Source organism: Porites lutea, chromosome 8, assembly GCF_958299795.1.
Source record: "Porites lutea chromosome 8, jaPorLute2.1, whole genome shotgun sequence".
In the NCBI taxonomy this organism is placed as follows: Eukaryota; Metazoa; Cnidaria; class Anthozoa; order Scleractinia; family Poritidae; genus Porites; species Porites lutea.
The window spans coordinates 16,825,584-16,845,583 of NC_133208.1; the positions used below are offsets into that span (position 1 = coordinate 16,825,584).

General features: G+C 38.8%; 2 protein-coding genes across 2 annotated transcripts in view; one reads left to right on the plus strand and one right to left on the minus strand.

Annotated features, from left to right (window-relative positions):
• LOC140946598 (uncharacterized) overlaps positions 1-3,059 on the plus strand; it is an 18,179-nt gene extending 15,120 nt beyond the window's left edge. The window contains exon 8 of the mRNA XM_073395718.1: positions 2,743-3,059. Within this exon, the coding sequence (XP_073251819.1) occupies positions 2,743-3,059 (317 nt within the window). The remainder of the gene's footprint in view (positions 1-2,742) is intronic.
• The window catches only part of LOC140945265 (uncharacterized), a 207,786-nt gene that overhangs the window by 90,147 nt on the left and 97,639 nt on the right, over positions 1-20,000 (minus strand). The window lies entirely within an intron of this gene.

Below are 20,000 nucleotides of genomic sequence, written 5' to 3' on the forward strand. Positions count from 1 at the left end.
GTCATTACCTTTGATTTCTGGTTGAGTCATGACCAGCATGAACAAAACTCAGAACACGACCTACTATTCTTTCGTTCCCTCCTCGACCCCTTTTAGCGTCATGCTTACGTCATATGTGTCATGTGATCGAACAGGGGAGTTGCCCTTGTATGCCGCTATTCACACAATTTTCATGTTTTCTGAGGTTGACTTCCCTGGGCACTTCCTTTTGGCTGAAAAATGTCTTTACATTTAAACGTAATTGACTACTACAGAGAGGACACAACATCTGTTAGTTACTTTCGTCTCATAACGAGACTCCCACTTTTTAAACCTTTGGATACACCCATGTTGTGTTAAGTAGAAATACGCCAAAATATCATGTAACCAGGATTGCTCATGGCTTTGGCCCAACCTCGTTTCCAGGGTTCTCTCCTAACCGTCCCTATCTCTCCCGCTCAGTAGGGACGGGTAGGAGAGAACCCTGGGAACGAGGCTGTTTCTCTCCTCTCTCGCGCATCGGCCAAAATGTCGCTCGCTTGGCTCATAAAGCGCCAGCTAAGCGTGCTAGTTCCACGCGAAATACGAAATTCGACTAAAAAGATATTTTCTCGCTCCGCGTGTGGCCTTATGGCCGCTCACTTCGCAAGGAATCATTGAGGTAAAGGTCTGTGAGTTCATATCCCAAAGGAAAGGGGCAACATATTAGTTTTTCTTTCAAGAAGAAGGGTTGTATCTAATTATCATGTGGGCAAGCTGTCTCGCTAACAATCATAATCATTCTGGGGGTGATCTGATATGAAAAAACATAATTTATGTGTGATCAAAATATAACAAAGAACTAGCAATAATTAGTATATTGTTCTGCCTTTTCCCACGTTCACTGCTTGAACGTCGCGCTCCAATTGGTTAATTGATGACACGCGTTGTTCTGGCGTGATTCTGGCATGTTTGTCTGGAACAAAATGGCCGTCACGCAGTTCATGTTCTTTTGACAATACTGTTAGAAACAGCTCTTAGTTTATTTCCAAAATTGTTTCAGAAATAAAGGAAAAACAAAAAAAGGTTAAAATTTATTGCTTAAGAGGAAAGATGTTGTTGTATATCTTCCATCTGGTTTTGGAAAAGGCCTGATTTACTAACTTTTTTGAAATTAGCTCGTTGACAGGCCAAACACTACTCATAAGCTAGTGATAATTTGAAACGTGGCCTTAGAATTTGTTTGAACAACAGGTTTTCCCTCTTTTCTTTCTCGCCGCTGTGTTTGGACATAAACTAAGCTTTGACTGAGCAAACCTTATTTTTACCGCACTGAGTCTTACATTATTGAGATGATTCATTCCCTCGTGGTTGTTATTTCCTGTGGTTTATGCTGCTGTCGGTGTTTCTGGTAGCCAAAAAGGAAACAATTTTCGAGTAATGGATCGACTTTTCATTGGCCCTTTTAACATCACCGCCGTCAGTCAATATTTGTGGGCGTAGGTGGGCGGAAGACCCTGAACAATGCACTGGTTACAGGCGCTTTATTTGTTCTTCTCCCCTCGTCTCGCGCTTCGCGCAAAATGCCGCGTTTGCATCGCCTGGCTCACGAGGCGCCTGTTACGCAGCCTAGCGTGGAATGTGCGTGCACAGCGAGGCAGAAACACGACTTAGCTTTATATGCAACTCGACGCCACAATCACAGTGGGTGTAAAGACCAAAATGTTCGTTCATCCTCTGTGAAAAATGTTTACTGTTGGTTATTCATCCTGGGTGACGAAATGTTTACTACTGGTAAATCCCGACCGATTCTCCTCATGCAAATACTGTACAACGCCGTAAAGAGACTTATTCTTCAAATGTGATGGATTGAGTTAAAGTACGGCTTTTACCTTCAAAACCCTGCTTATTTTCCTCGAATATATCTATGAATTTTTGATAAATGCAGCTCTATTAGTAGCTTCTGACAGCGTAAAATCCAACTAGCTAGTTGGTCAAAAATATCGAGAATAAAGAAAAAAATAGCTAGTTAAAGCTACACTTTAATCCTTTTTTGCCGCCAAAAAACCCTCGTTTTTCGCTACTAGTGGGCTATAACATGTAGCCTAGTAGTAGCTCAACCGATCAGAACGCAGCATTGATAATAGACCACCATTTATCTGTAATAAACCAAAGACTATTTCTCCTGGGAGCCCAAGAAAATAAATGTCAAATTTCACAAAAAATTCTGAATACATAGGTAAAATTCTGAAAATTTCATCTGTACATGTCGTTTTTTGATATTTGACTTTTATTTTCTCAGGCTCTAATAAGAAATTTTCTTTGTGTGTTATTACAGATAACTGATTACATCTATAGCCCTTGAAAAATGTAAAAAAGAATGCAATATTGTTTAGAATACTATGGTACAAGGTTTTTGCCCACTGAAAATTGGAATTACTCAATTTCCTGATCGATTCCGTCTTAAATATTATAATTTTCCCTCGTTTTGTGGTTATTTTGTTTTGAGTTTGTGTTTTTTTAACCATATTGTTTTTACCTATTGGCGGGTTTCAATTTGTTTGTACTGCCTTACGCGAGGCGTTGCGATAAAAGATTTCTAGCAGTAACAATAATCAGATTAACCAAAAAAAATGACGTCCTCTCACAAATAGGCTTAATTTTACTGTCTTCTGAAGGGAAAATATACATGGTAACAAAAACGTTAATTAAGAAATCAAAAACATGAAGTATATTCAATTATTTGAAATTCCTATTTTATGCTTTTTTGTTTTGTTTTGTTAGAATCCAGTGGTAAACATGGCAAAACCCCCAACGCGTTTATCTTTTCTCTCAACAATTCTGAAAGGCTGGCACCGTTTGTGAGCAAGGTTATGCCAGAAATGACAAAATATGCAATTAAGGGGGATTCATATTGTGGTCCAAAGTTTGGTGATGACCTGCAAATTTATCTTGACTATAAGGCGTTTTCAAAAGCACAGTTGGGCCGGATCTACTCTGTTCCAGCTTCAGTGAACAACAAGAACAGAATCCTGAAGGGGCCTGGAGACAAATTCTCACCTGATGAGGTGGAGGTATTTTATCTTGACTCATCCCGCTAACTGCAAGATAACACGAACTGAGTTCAGCAGAAAACTAAGCGATATATTTAATATAACTTAAACTTCCAATCAATTCCTTTTTAGTTTCTCTTTCTCTCTTTTTTCTTTTTTTTTTTTTATTAATAGAACAGATTTAATTTCTTGAATTAGGAAATCTAAGGTTGTCAAAAGGAATCTTCAAAGAAAAGCTAAACGTCAGCCTTCTAACTCTGAAAATTTAATTGTCTGAATCTGCTGTGAGAATGGATGTCAGAATAGGCTGTTTAGGTTACAGGCTCCGGATTTAGTAATGCACGCTTCTTTTCTTCTTAGGCAACTGTCGCTGATCAACGCTTAAAAAGGAGCACGCACTGCTCATCACAACATCGTAATCGTTCGAGTAACTAAACGCATGATCAAAAATATGATAACAAAAGATACTGAACGTTCTGTTCTATATTCTGTTTTATAAACCATGAGTAAAACACAACTATACATAGGACAACCTGTGTGACAGAGAGTGTTTATTTTCTTGGCTTCCCACGCAGGCGTTTTTAAGGGAGCTCGTCTTTCGTCCCTTGTGGGAAGGGACAAAATACGAGCTCCCCTAAAAACGCCTGCGTGGAAGGCTAACGCTTTCTTAGAGTCACCAGTGTTGTTGCATCTCCCTGTGACGCATCTTACTAGAATGGTTTACCTTTTTAACAGCAGTTTCAGTATGAAGAAAGAAATTTTTCTACACTTGCTTACTTGTGTCTTAAGTTATAAAATAAGTGTTCCTTAATTTTTTTTTAATGGACGTCACCGCTACTTTGTTTCCGGTGGGCTTCCGAAAGAAGACTAATTTATAGTGTGCCAAAATGGTGGCAACTTTGAACGTTTCACATTTCTGAAAATCACATTGTGTTCAAATTGCAAAACATATGATTTTTTCGAGGAGGCTCGTAGAAATGTGTACTCTCTGGTACTTTTAATTAAAAAACAATAATGTTTAGTTTATGGGCACTTTAAGAAGTGATATACTAACACTTAAAAGATAAGCTCAAAAAGTGCAATAGTCAAGCTTCTTCAACAAGGGGCATAGGATGGTTAATAGGGTTTCGTCGCGCGTTCCTACTCCACGTTTTGAGGGTAGGTTTTTAGCGGGGCTCGCGCGCGTGGGACAGAGCCCCATACCCATAGATTATGGTCAACCTCTTTTCCTTTGGTTGTCACGTGATTGACCGAGCGTACGCGTCTACAGATTGTACGGGTGGGGTAGGGGAGACTATCAAAAGGAAGGGAGGAGTGTCTCAGGTGTGTCTTGCCAAGTCCACATCTTTTACATTGGACATTCACAATATGGTCAATTGACAGCTGTCAAAACAGGATAGCCACTGACCATTATCCCATAACCATATCGCGGGCTCATGTGTCAACTCACTGAGGTGACGTGATTTATTTGGAAGCTGTCCGCTGACCAGTTAATTATTTTACTAGATCGCGATCAATGTTCAGTCTCATACTTTCTAGCTAGTTTGGGATCGGAGCACAGGAAAACTGATACACGTCAATGCTGTGATCCATTGACAGCTGTCAAAACAAGGTATCCGCTGACCAGTATCACTTGACTGTATCGCGGGCTCAGGTGTCGACCCATCGAGGTCAAGTGTTTTTTTGAAGTTATCCGCTGAAAAGGTACTGGCTTTCAAATGATCGCAGGCTCAAGTTTAATTTTCTTTTAAAATTCATATGAAATATGTTGTGTTTATGTGCCGCACAATTAAAATTTTGATTTCAAACTGACCTCGGACGCGAAACTTCAGCCAGCTGCTACAGGCAGGGAAGACAGTTGCTTTTGACTTTTCTCGCCATGTTCATGCGTTGGTCACGCTCTACGTCCAATTTTTATGCTCTGATTGGTCAAAATTTGACAGGTGAGTTCATGCGGAAAATTTATCCAGCATCTTGAATCTTGTTTACTTTGGCAGCTGAAGCTGACAGAGTTTTGTGTCAACTTGTGATGTTTTTAACTTTTTTTTTCCACTGGATGTGCAAAATGAAATCCACCTGCTATCAGGAGTCTTCTGTTGTTCATGACTAGTTTCTTTATTGGGTTTTTGGTTGAGTCAAAGTCGGAAATCCGATTTCGGATGGCATCGTTTTCGTTTTCATCTTGCTTAATGCGTAAGAGGGTTGCAAAGTCCAGGAGCTGCATCTCGAGTGGTAAGCCCAAGTAATTATTGTATTTGATGTTTGTTTTTTATTCCTAATTTAATGAAGTCGAGCGTCGTTTATGCGGCTATTTTGTTTACGCACGTTTGTAAGATTTGAGACAATGATCTGACCGAGCATCAGGTTTGTTATAAGCTTACAGATCTTTAAAAAGCCTTTAGACATTTTCTCACCGCAAATGGTAAGGAAACGTTTCAAAGAATATTTAGTTATAATTCTGGCTGTAAAAGAAAGGTTTGAGTGATTTTCTTGCCTCGAGTTCGTCTTTGAAAAAAGCAAACACCGGGAAGCCGGCTTAAAACATAAACTTCAGCTTTAAGCTCGAAGACTCAGGATTTTAGAGACACTTTAATACTTGTCTTCCTGAATGAAAATTGTCGCCTCTGTATATGTTTCATCGAATTATATTTCTTTTATTGATTGTTAGTACTCTCTCTTGTAATTTTAATCGTTGTGCCCAGGGGGGGGGGGAGGGGGGCTGGCAACGGCCTATGATCTTGCCGCTTTTCGGCTTTCCATGATCGCCCCAGTTAAGAAATCTGTCAATCATTCGAGAACTGTAGCGAGCATGCGCGAAACGGGCTGGAACAACAACAACATCAAGAAGTTCGTCTTCGCAGCGATTCGATAGTGTGAAGTAAATTCGCTTTTGGCCCTGTTGATCATTGCTTTCTTTGCTGTAACCGATTTTTCCGCAGTAATGTGGAGCTTACGTTTTCCTTTCTTCTGGTCTTGCGTTTGTCATTACATGCGGTTTACTACGCTAAGAACGAGACCAGTGAACAGTCATTGTACATGTTCCTCGATGCCCGACCTTTTGGCTCACTACAGGCTTTCAAGCGGTGTTTCTGTTTAGAAGACCCACAAAACCAGAAGAAGGGCCAACCCTCCAATGCGTATGTAGAAGAGTTTATATTTTCAAGTGAAAGGCCGAAAATTAATCCTTCGTGATATTAAAAAAAGCGCGGTGGCCGTGGTCAAGTAGAAGAGTTGTCAGAGTTGTTTACGGTTTTATTACAACTTTAAGACGAAAAGAAATGATGATTGAGATTCTTAATTCTTCATCCTTGATTGTGAACTTATCCTGACAGAGTTGCGTTGGATGATTGAGTGGTATATGGTCAAATCTCGTAGTTCATGTATTTTGTTATGTACTAGAAGCTAAATAAATCATTCACTCTTGATATGCTTAAGTTCTTATCTTCGTGTGATCTAATTTAAACTTTACCGTACTTTCTAAGAAATGAATATAGGCAAATGAAAGGGTAATTATTTTGTGTGTTTGGAATTCTCTTTTCATGACAGCAGTTACTACACTGCCTTCAGTTTCAGTCCTCATTTAATTGTGTTTTGTTTTGTTGCAAACAAAGAGGGAGAAATTATAAATATTTTATTCCAAAAACTACACTACCCACTGGAACAAGAGTATGGTTTAAAAAAGATTAGCTAAGGTCAGAAAATAAATGTTCAAGTTTACATGTTTTGACAAGGACTGCATCTGGCTAAATATGCTTCAAAGGGAATTTATAAAATTAAAAAAATGATGACATTTCTATTTTTGCCTTTCCTTTGGCCACTGTGATCAGTTTTTGCCTTATAGTTGCATGTAGTGTTTTACACCTTCAGACATCAACCTGCCAGGTTAGTTTGTGTCTGTGTAAAAATGTAGTTTACTGTTAATGAAATCAAAGTAAACCCTATGAACTTAAAAATTGCCTTGTACTGGTGGATATTGAAAACACCATAGGATGCCTTGGAAAAAAATGTAAAATGATTATTAAGATAACATTATTTACAGTGAACAGTAACAGTTAGAAACTTGTGTTGAGGCTGGCAAAAATGTTTTTCAGAGACCATAAACCTTCACTGACTTTGCTGTTACAACAAGTGGTAAAAGGGAATTAAATGTGAGATCACCTCCCTGGGCTTACACTGAAAGAGAGTATGGGTAGTAGGACACATTGGGCAATTCCCTACCCATTTTAAGCCCAGAGACCTTATTTTATAATCCTGATTCATTTCCTTTAGCATACAGAATTAAAGTAGCTTTTAAACTTAGAAACATGGCAAAACTTGGGGGGTGGGGGTGGTACCAATAGACTGTACTCTATAGACTGCTGCTTCTTCAACCTTCACAACCCAAACAGACAGCTTGTTCAAAACTCTAAAGGGTGAAATGGTCACCACCCTAAATCAGCAGCACATACCCATCTAGGCCAAATAAGCCAAGGGTAGTATCGTAGAAAGAACTGCTGAGAGGATAGGGCTCAAGCCCGACAATAACTTCTTTTGATGGTTGATAAAAAATCAATTTTACCTTGTATAATTTAGTTGTAATCACATTCATAACTTACACAAACAATAAACTTAAGCTGTATATTTTTCAAGCGTCACTCTTCTGATTTTCTTTATAAACTTTGCAAAACATTCAGTTTTCCTTTTTCTGTTTCCTGTACTTCAGTCCTTTGAGGGATTTTCCCAACGCATACTCTGTCCTGATGTACTCACTCTTATTAGCAACTGAATTAGCCTCTTGTTCTTACGCTAAACCACTATAATCATTTCAAGTAAAATTCATAACTAAAGGGTACTTTTTGTACCAACAATTTCAAGGAAATACTTGAAACCGAAGTCACTATACAATACAAAACTACTAAATACGGTATTGCTGTTGGAAATTTATTGATTATCACTCCAATGACATTCCAGTGAAGGTTTTCAAGGTTCAGTAAACCCCTCCCAGCCTTCTGATATTAAAAATAGCTTATACTGACAGACCCAGTATATGTGAAGCAAAGTGATTGGAACATTTACCCTGGTTTTTACCAAAAAGGGCCCTGTATTCTGTATTTACGCCCATAAATATTTGTTGTGCCTCCCGGCATACACAAACAAACTTACAAACAGCGAAGTAGAAAATCAGTGGTTTAATGAACATTCACATATGACTGTTGCAAGACTCATACCAATATATTGTGCTCGTAGCATATGTTTAAGACAAGGAAGAGAGTCTTAATACCACTGTAAGTGGAAAAATATAAGAGATGGAGCAAGACGGTCGCTCGAAAATTCACGAAGCGTAAAAATAACTGAACTTGCCGAGATCCCGAATCACGATGAGTGAAGTCATCCATGAACTGTTCATACATCACGCCTCCTGATGTCCAAAAGGTCCATTAAAAAAGTTCGTAGAAACCTTTCTTGATATTTGTACGCGGGAAAACTTAAAATCAATGAAAATTTGTACTCAGTCTCACTCGGCCGAATTTCTTAACTGGGGCAATCATGTAAACTCGGTTCCAGACCTCGCTGCCAGCCCCCCCCCCCCCCCCCCCCCCCCCCCTGGTTGTGCCGATTGTTTTCAGTCGTTCAGTAAACAACGCTTCCCGGAGTACTCAAAATGCCGCGCGTTAAACCGTTTTAAAATAAAAATAAACATAATAAATTCTTTATTATGTTAGAGCGTAACCCTGTTAATGTTCATTCAAAGACTCGCCACTGCTAGCACTTTAAAAGTCAGAACCGGCTGGCCGTATAGATGATTTTGAAAATTTTTTCAACGGTTTACGGCTAAAGCCCACGCGTGCTTCGATCGTCCTGAATAGCAATTTGTATCGCAATATTGTGAAATACTGCATTCTGTTGTCCGAGGTCTGTATGACAAAAATAGTGCCTCATAGTACTGTTTCACCTCAGATGTGATGTATAAATGATATAAAAGGTTGGTTTACACGCACCGAGATTTGTTGGCAAGATTTTATAAAATAAACTTGTCGAACGCAAAAAATTCGGCCGGACTTTTTTTTCTAGACCTAATTAATCTACGGTGATCAAGAGCCATTATGGCTCTTAATAAATGTGATCGAAGATGATTGCCAGTTTTTGGGTGTACTTATGAGGCTATCAACTTGATGTGAGATTTGGTTCACTCTTGGGCTGTTTGCAAAATTATTTCTTGTAAAATCACTTAGCCTTTCCCTGAAAAGTCACACGAATGTGCTCTAAAGGTAACTGAATTGTGGAATACAAGTTTATTGTTTGATTTAAATTATAAATTTATTAATGGGAGCCTCGCTTTTTAGCCCTAGCTAAATCTATATATTAGTGCCTTCTTGTCAACTCTCATTTCTACATTTGTATTTGCAGACGCAACGCAAAGGGTTGAAATCTCAGGATATAAGTTTCACTGCTAGCGTTAGTTGTTGACTTAGGTGTAGTTACTAGATTTTTAATATGTTTAGCACATATTTCAATGCGATTTATTAATTCCTATGAGTAAGCAACGTTAATTGCTATATATTTCCATTCATATTATCCCAACATTTTGTTCTTTTGTGTAACAATCAAATATAACTTGCCAGAGTATTTATTCCATGCCATCAGATATTCATCTGATATGTCATTTTGCCTTTCCATCACTTGAGGTGTTTCGATAAGTTTTTCGGAAACCATACCGATATTATATTTTTCAATCGCCTTTAAAGTGATTTTGCACAGATGACGTATTCTGCCATCGTTTGTTCAAATGCCTACCCCTGAAAACGTTACTAGATTTCATTATCAGGATGCAATTTACGGTCATTTACCTGCCTCGTCCGCAGTCGCTCGCGATGGTTCTCGGGGTATTTAATTTGATTAAAAGGGAAGAAAAAAAAAAAGGTTTTGCTTTCCCATCACCCCCTGCTCTTGTTCGTTCCCATTATTCTCCACTCAGGCCCAGGACTGCGCTATGCAGAACCTTGAAAAAGCCTGCGCACGAGGGAACCTAACTGGTTAATACTCAACTGACGTTGACATATTATGATTCATACATAAGGGAATTCTCTACAAAGAAAGGAGCCGCATTGACTTTTAACACTGATTAGGGTTAAGCCCTGAAAATAGTGATTAGGGTTAAGCACTGATCAATACTGATTAGGGTTAAGCCCTGAGAATAGTGATTAGGGTTAAGCACTGACTCGATAAACGGTTAGCTTCTATTTGGGGTTTGGGTATATATTTTCAAATCAAACCCTCAATCGTTAGCGAATCCTCAGTGGCCTAGTGGTATAGGTGATGGAGTTCAGATTCCACGCTTCTCATTCGATTCCTACCCACGCACTTCTGAATTTTTTTTTTCTTAAAAATTGAAGAGACTTAGACTTTCATGAACATTTCTCAAACAGAAATTTCAAGAGACAGAAATTTCATGTGGGAAAAAGGAAATGTCTCAGAATGTCTTGTGAGAGGGAAATGTCAGTTTGGAGTATGACGATTAGTGCTAAAGGCGTGCGATGTCATTCATCTTCATCCAAAGCCTTTTGTAAAGGTTATAGTTTATGACTTCTAGTGATTTTTGGCATCATACTTCAGCAATAGACCACACTTTCTATGGGTTTACAGGCGTGATAACCCACGCGGGATGTTGGAAGAACACGAGAAAAGCTTGTAAATCACGAGCCGAAGGCGAGTGATTTACATCCTTTTCAATTGTTCTCCCAACATCCCAAGTGGGTTATCACGCCGCTAAAATAAAATAATTCAAAATAACTTGAAGTTTTCTATGAGTTTACTGGCACAATAAACCATAGGTTTTATACAATCAGAACGCGCGTACTATCTTAGTTATTTCATAAAATAATATTAAACACTTAAATAACTGGTCCCGAGGAAAACAAAATTTACTGTTTCCCGAGGGAGCAGTCTTCGAGTGAGTTGTTTTTTAGCTGAAAATTTCGAAGCTGGAAATTCATTAAACCTCGCTGTAACAGCTGACGTCGGCCAACATTCGCGGATAACAGTGCACTGTTACCATCTGACGTCATACTGAGATTATGCAATGTTGCCCGCTCAGAGTTTTTGGCGGGAAACAGTTTCATTGTTAGATGTCATGTGACCTTAAAGTAACCAATGAGAGCTCGCGCTGTAAGGAAAAAAAATCCAGCTATATAACACTTCAAAATGTTTAAGGGCGATTGACCAGTGAATATAAAGTTTAATAGTATATTATTACACTATGGTAACTGTAGTTCATTAAAATACTGATAACTAAAGTCTAGCACCTTTACTATTGATTACGAGTACTATTTAAGACACGCTTGTGCGCACACTATTATAGGAAAAAATGTACAATAAATAATGTTAAGCGCACATAAAGGGAGATAGAAAAATATTCTTCTCTTTGGTCATTTTGTATTTGCGGATTGAGAAAATGGCGAGAGGGATTCTTTCGGTCGCTTGGGTTGCGAGCTTTGTATATAGTATTGACAAAAGCATATAACCCCGGAGCGTATAACTTTGTCGCAATGCTGGGGTTTTTTAGGGAACCAATCAAAATTTACTTCTTATATCATAGAATTACTGATAAGCGAGATTGTCGCGCGAAACTTGTATCGGCGATGTTTAAAATGATGCGGTGCAAAAACCATTTACCGCTTTACGAGGTAATATTTGGCGAAAAATTAACCGGGATATAGCATTAATCCCCAAATGACCAGGAATGAGTTATTTCCTCCTAACAAGACAAAGTCGACTACAAATGACAAGCACCGTAAGAGAAGCGATTTCTTAAAGTTGTTACTTCAAAAACGGTTTTTGCGTGACCATTAGCGCAAATAACTTTTACAAAATCACTTACTGTCTATCAAGAATAACTAGTAACACATATTTTCAAATAAAATTCAGTAGTTGCTGAACTCGAAAGTAAAAATTGCATAAAATTCACTGAGATCTTCGCAGCAGTGATGCGTGTAATAAGATGCCGGCGATCACGTTTCAACTAATGTTATAAATGAACAAACAGAAAACAATAAACAGACAAATTGTTTCTTGAAATTTTTTATTCGAAAACCCATAAGTTTACCGTTAAAAGCAATTCACGTAACACTGACTGGATCGTGGATCTGTTCCCAAAAGTAAAATGGGCGTGAGCACATGGCAAAACGTAATCTCAGATCGGGTGCATTTCTCAATTTATCTTAAAAACTGTATCAAAAATATATAAAACGTCTATGAAACATTTATAAATACAAAAATTTCCTTTCAATAACGTACTTTCCTTGAGCATAATGTGTAAAATGTAAGTTTACCTGAAAATTCTTTAAAAAGGTTGCTGACTTGGTCGCAGTTCAGAAAAGGACAAGCGCCCCGCCGTGAAAGAAACAGGGTCGAAGTCCTCGAAGGTGAATTTCGCAGCTTGAAACTTTTCTTTGTCCTCAAAATGAAAACAAACTTTTACATGTCACACGTCTAATCAACACTGCCATACAAATGTTCGCGTACTGTTCTGAAGAAATTAAAAAAACTACACTCACAAAGGATTCTGTTCCGACTTCGTCGGCGCCTTGTGCAACGCTTCTGCAAAGCTTGCCATATCATTTTGTTTGCAGTCGCCATGCTGGTTTTGTTGAATGAGAACAGAAGTTGCAGATAACTGGATTGCCGTGGTAGATAGGTTTGCAGCTAGTAACCTCAGGATGATCTTTGTCGGTCAAACAGGACTGCTGATGCATTTTGTTGATTTCCGCGAGAGGCTTTGCAATATCGTGAAGAAATGTAAACATCCTTGTCTTATTCGCAACTGATCGATGGTTTCAAGCCATACCGCTTATAACTTTGTTGCTCTTTATATTTTCCCAGGGTTACATTTTATAGCAGCATAATTACTTTATCTCTGATGCCACGAAACGATTTCTTTCGGCTGTAGACAGATACATGCACAGCGTTGCAAGCTCAAAGTTTTCAGCCTCGAATTCTCTGATTCCATATTTGGGCAAAATAATTTTCCGTGCTTCTGATTGGACGGCTGCGTCGGCTAAAAACACCCAGCATGGTTCTTAACACATAAGGGGAAGTTAGACGTTCTGGGATTATATGCTTCTGGTATTGATTATTCAAAGTTAAAAACATCACGGCCAGATACATTATTTCTTTGCCATACTGCTCAGTTTTTGGAAAGACTCAGGACGGGACGAAGTATCGTAGTGCAAAACAAATGAAAGCGATGGCTGCGTTCGTTTAGAGTAGGAACCTTGTTCTTAATTGGTAGGAAAAAGGGTCTTTGCAGTGTGTCTCTGAAAATCCAGGTCCATGAATGCCCCAAAAGGCAAGTATAAACACAGACTTCTCGACACGTTTTTGCCTGCGAAAGGTAAGGAAAACAAAGGTCTTTTTTTCACGTAATTGATGTGAAAGAGTCCTTAGTATCGTATGTTACTATAAAACTTACAAAAAATATCGATGGTCTGTTTTTGTTTTTGTTGTTGTTGTTGTTGTTTTGTTTTGTTTTTTTTTTTGCATGGGCGCGTGCCCGCATGTCACCCTGGCATGCATGCGTTACAGAAGAAGAGAGAGCGACATAAGCCCGGACTTAATCGTTATGTTCTCTAATATACATATACATTGGCTGTGCCACGCCTGTTGCTGAAGAAACGCCGTACGTATGAAATTCTTTCAACATACACACAGGAAATCCAGTTCCACCTTAAAAATAAGAGACTGTAAACGGGTAAGAGACGTGTCATGCAGCACAATATATCAGTGATTGGTCTATTTACGTTAGCTGGACGGAATAAGAAAATCGATGACGTTTTCGTGAACCACGAATGTCTGAGCACACGCTGGATTCACTCTGTAAAAACAAACACAAACAAACTCAACCACAAACATTCGTCACGTGCCTTTTACTATGTTTTTTTTTATATGCCTTTCCTATACGTTTTGTCCAGTTTTTTTTTTTTTTTGAACAGTATTGAGCAACCTGTTTTCAAAGCCCCGATCTTCCCTACATACAGTACAAACATTGTAATCGTCATCTTTAACAAGTGGCCACTTTTATTAAGCGACCTCGGCCACCCCTTTGCAGCCCATGGTTTGCCTTTCTTGTTATTTTTGCCTGTGTTTACTAGCGGCCATCCATAAATGTAAGAAAATGAAGGAATGAGACATTTCGGTGTGAGCGTCAAGGCTCGGAAACACTGTCTGGTTCAGGGCCGGCAGGATAACGGATAGTGCTTTATCATAACGGTAAGTTTATTTCCCCCGTACAAGTTAGCAACTTTGTTGAAAGAATAGAAAATGAAAGATCAATACAGATCAGAGTCGCCCTAGTAAAGATCACCTGACGATGATTTAATAATTTATTAGAATGGAGGATTGAATGAAGTGTTCTTCTATTAAGACTATCAAAGTTGCAAGGCCACACCCAGTGGGTAGTTTTTGCGATCTTTCATTGAGCGACCACCTTCATTAGGTGACAAGTCTCTTAAGTACCGGGCGAGGATGATCATTATATTAACAGGTCAAACTACAGTTATCATTTTCTATTATCATTTCAATTTTCCATGTCTCTTTTTGTGTGTTGTTTGGTTTGTCTGTTTCTCGTATGAGCCTCATTTCAGCCAAATAAAGCAGTTGGTATGCGGCATGTGGGAGGCCCAGGTTTGAAATCGCGGCCAGTCGCCACCAATAAGGGTTCATTATCAAAGAGAAAATGTCATTCTGCAGTCTGTTTCAGACCTTGTCTCAGACCAGACGATCGGGAAGTGAGGTTAATAATCGGAAAAGACAATAATAATATCTCGTATTTGACTATCACTACATTAGCCTGGGACCAGGCTCCGTAGTGGGGGAAAAAGGAACAAAAAGGGGTCTTACATAGATATTTGCGCGTTATAAATTCTTGACTTATTATCATTATTTTTAAGCCTTTGGCCTTGTTTCCTTCATCATTCCTCTCGTTAATAGTTCATCAAAAGTGGACGAATAGCACTGAACTTTCGTTTTGAGCCGAATTTTCGTGCCGCCTAAGCGAAAATTCGCAACGATAGTTCGTCTCATTGCGCAAAATTTCGCCGATAATAGAACAATAAATGCACCAAAATTTTACCGATATTTCCTCTCCAACTTCGCGAATTTTGATGAATGTCGGGGAAGTTTGATACCAACACTTTCGCACGGTGTTCTAAAAGACTCAACTGCTACTATTGTTGAACAAAAAGAGGAAATGTTTCTTAGGTTGTGTGGTCTACCACCTCTTTTGTTTCACTAATCATATATAGTTCGGGGTGGGAGGATAACAGTAAGCTCGCGAATGGACCGATAGCGGCATCCAGTGGCGTCCTCGTATGCTGCCTCTCGAGATTTTGTTATTTGGCTTTGTTTACGCACAGTTGCCTTAATAACTGCACTGATCTTTCACGTGTGAATACCGAGCTTACTGTTAAAGAGAATAAGTGCTGTTGTCCTTTTATCCGCGACATATACATTACAGTTTTGGCCCCAGTTGTTCAAATGTTCTATAGCGCAATAAACCCGACACATCTCTATCCAGTGGATAAGTATCAGAAGTATTATTGATACCAACAGCGTTATCCACTGGATAGAGATTTATCCAGTGGATAGCGTTATCCAGTAGTACCTTTTGAAAACTAGAGCCTGCAAATTACCTACTGTCATACAGAGAGGTTTAAAATCTAGGAGCTCTTTAATGTTGGGGATATTATCTGAGAACATTAGGAACCAATCCTTTATAAAATCCCCTCACTCCTTCGAATCTAGAAAGTCGACAAAAAAGCTAACGTCAGAAGGTGACTGTTTAAGGTATAAATCTTGGAGTGCTGGACAATTTCACCTTCAAAACCCGCTTTCAACAGAAAAGAAAATGACAGAGCGAGTCCCTCATCTCACCTGAACGTTTTACAGATGACCTCCATTACTCTGTTGTTTTCAGCCATCGTGTATTGATTCTGCAACACAAAAAAAAGAAAAAAAAAAACATTGCAATGTGAGGGAATGAGCTCTGATGACTGAATAAATTTGCTTATAACTGTACAAAAGGACAAAGGAGCGTTTGAGAACTGACACTTTTTTTCCTTTTTCTATATTTAAAAACACTTAAGCTAAGAACCTTACTCTCTCTTGACACTTTTCCTCCAGAATTAGCCGTTTTATGGTTAATCAAAACGAATTTTAAAGATTTTACAATCTTAGAGACAACTTCGACTACCTGGTTCCATTAGATTGTAAGCGATTGTGCCATAGGTGGCGTCGGAAGAAAACGGCAACGTTCTGATTTGCAGTTCCTCCGCGCTTACGACCCTGTTTACGAGTTCGAGTTTTGTTTTTGACTGGGTAATACGAGTTCTACGACTGCCCCAGACTCCGTCGCTAGGGAAAACCAGCCGTGAGGTTTTGCATGCGTTCATAAACTTAATAGGCCCTTTGCAGCTAGCCATTCACATGGTACAAAAAACCCCCGTTATGCTAGTGAGCAAGAATCGCACTAGGAGAAGACAAACAAAGAATATTACGAGTTTTAATGATGCGAGCATTTGTTTGTCTTGTCCCAGTGCGTCTCTTGCTCTCCAGAATAACGTGAATCACTAGATGCCGACCTTACGCTGAAAAATAAGTAGGAGGTCTGTTTACCTGTAGTATTGATCTGACTACTTGATACGGATACGTGGCTGTGGCAGCGAAGATAATAATGATCCCATTATCAAATACTCTGTTCAACTCTAGGAGGAGGGAGAAACAATGCAAACTATAAGGGCATGTTTGATCTTGGTTAGCCGGGCTGGTCCGCTTTACCGGGCTGGCTCGGCTCAAGCCTTATTTCATCATAAAGTTGTTGTTGTGTTTATATGAGAGGCCGAGGCCGAGCGCCCGGTTGCTCGAGTCGAGATCTCGGCAAGCGGGTCAGCCCACCCTTCCGTGTAAACACAAAGTTCACAAACAAGTGTGTCTTAAGATAAAGATACGTCCAGATCGAAGTAGAACTTCAAAAGGCTAGGCCGATGTTTCTAGTTTGACAGGGCTTTTTCGGAGAAATCGCTTAAATAACGTTGACTATGGTTTGCTCACATCTTGAAAAAGGGCTTTAACTTTTTTCTTATTTTTCAAAGACCTGTTGGTATAAGTGAACAGCTTCATTAATTCTGGCAGAGAGAGACAGTTGGTAGCCTATCCAGGCAGGCCAGATCCGAACACTTAGGAATCTTAAAGGCGCGGTTTTTCCGCTTGACTAAGGGCTGGTCGGGACACAGGGGACCAAAGTGTTTAAATGTAGCAGTGTTATTTGAAGAAAATTGAGGGGAAAAAAAAACATTGACTATGTTTTCTCTGTGCCTTAGTTGGAGAATGAATTACTATGAAATCATGTTCTTGGGGTTCAATTATCATATACATCAGCGAGTGAAGCTCCATTATTTGCGAGATTTCTAGTGATGCTGTGCCTTTAAGGAAAACGAGGGCACTGGTCCACCGGCAGAGAAGGGAAAGGAGGGGGGGGGTACTTCTGGAAATTACGGTGGGGGTGTGCAGCATGCTTCCTGAAAGCCTAACCCTACCTCAGACCAAAATACGTAATTTGCCCTCCCTTATGTCAGCTTTCGAGAGACGAGTGATAGAGTGAAACATACCATATTCAAAAGCCTTGATACATAACGGACAAGCTTACTCTGTTTACACTCCAAAAAGGGGTCAAAAGACAAGTCATTCCCTTTACAATCTAGGCCGTTCAATCTTACAGTATATAGCTTATATTAGGCGGTCAAGATCACTTTCCCCAACCAACTGAACAGTAAGAAACAAATACATGTTTATCCTCTCAAGCAGAGAACGCAAAAAAACAGTACCCTAGGTAATTATACAATCATATCCTGTTGTGATTATGAAAATATATAGTTTCTGTACTATTCATCAAGTGTACATCCATGCTCGTGAACATACCTTAAGTGATGATCAATGTCAATAACCACTTACGACTCATTCAATTAATAACTTACCAATTTTTTTTATTGATTGGTGTACCCGAAAGTAACGGCTGTTAACCACGTGATGTGGCTAAAATGGACGGTCGTGTGTTTCAGTGCTCCGCGTAACATTTCGTAAATTTCTAATGTTTAAGTGTTCCTTCTGCTTTCTTCTATTTGTTTCGTTATCTTGTTTAGTGTGTCATATTATGCCTGAGTCTGTTTCCAACCTAAGAAGAGAAAATAACGATCTCAAATCTAAAGTTTTAACATTAACGGAGGAGATTTCAAGACTAAAAGATTTATTTCAACAACAAAGCAGCAGTGCCGCCCCTTCCGCTAAAGAAAAATCTCACAGCCTTGAATACCTTAGCAAGGAACTGTATTCCTTATTTGATTAAAATACTTAAACGTTCGTCCTTTCGTTAAAAAAATAAAGGAATTATTACTAAATTTGTTGCGGTCAGAAGATGATTATGTCGAAGTCTCCCGTCTTATTAAGTTATTTAATACTTTTGGTTACCCTCTCTTCGTAATCTTTATGTACTTGTCTTGTTTTATGTAAGTTGGAATTCTATTTACTGTATAGTAGTGTCTTCACTGTTATTTAGTCCATCTATATATAAATCTTGTTTTGTAATACGTCTTCAGCTCCCCCCGCCTCGATTAGTTTATAAGCTATTTGCGGGTGGGAAAGTAATGTAATATTAGTTATTTTCAAATTTTCAATAAAATTTGTTGTTGTTGTTGTTGTTGCTGTAGTCTTTCTTAAGTTTTTCATAAGCCATGAACTGTAGAGTACCATGTGACACACCAAACAGTCCTGGGACGTAGCCCTTGTGAACAGAACACATGTAGCTGACATTTTTCATCTCGGTTAAACGTTTCAAGTGGGCTAATTTGTCATTTACACCATTTGCACTGAACTTTACTGCGCTTTTTACAAACATGCGAACTCTAAAGCTCAAAAGCCGTCTTCACAATTGCGTTTTTCGCTGCCGTCAATCATAATTACGATCACAAGCAACGAACCTTGAATCACAGAAACTCACAAAACGGATCAAAATCCACCAATCAGAAATCACAATCCATGACCTTTTGAACCCGTTAAAATAAAGTTTTGTTTCCTAAGAGGTCCGTTAAGATGATTGACGGCAGCGAAAAACGCAATCGTGAGTTGGCTTTATTTTTTGAAAAGCGCAGTAAACCCCCTGTTCTGACAATGGACTGCACTGCATCAACTAGACCTCTGTATGCTGGCAACTTCCCACTGCCATCATTACAATGTAACTAATAACAAAAACATTCATATAATAAATAAAGCTATTGTGTGAAACTAGATGCATTAACAAAATTATGTAAGGCATGCTTTTATAAGGTCTTTTCCTTAAATGCAGATAACAATTGCTAATTAAGCCCAAAAATTTCAAGGCGCAATAGAATTTGAACCCATGACCACTCTATTTACATGTATAGTGCTGCAGTGCTTTACCATATGAGCAACATGTAAAAAGACCCATACATTGGGACCAGTTCTTCTTAACTCCTGAAGGAAATATTAAACCGTAATTCTAATAAAAATGATCTGCAGAAATACAAGGCCTTTTTCCTTTTCTCTTTTCTACACTAGCTTATCAAGTTAACTTTCTATTTTCTACAGAAAGTGTAAGTCATCATTATACAGTCACATGTTATCAGCTTGCAAATAGGATACGACCTCATGTCAATGAGGCGAATTAAAAAATGGGTGGAACAAAGTTAAGAATCAAATTACCTGCAAGGCTCAAGTGCTCCTTAATGAACACCCCCATGATTATAACCACTTTGGGTTTCTTTACTTATCAAGTTAACTTTCTATTTTCTACAGAAAGTGTAAGTCATCATTATACAGTCACATGTTATCAGTTTGCAAATAGGATATGACTTCATGTCAATGAGGCGAATTAAAAAATGGGTGGATCAAAGTTAAGAATCAAATTACCTGCAAGGCTCAAGTGCTCCTTAATGAACACCCCCA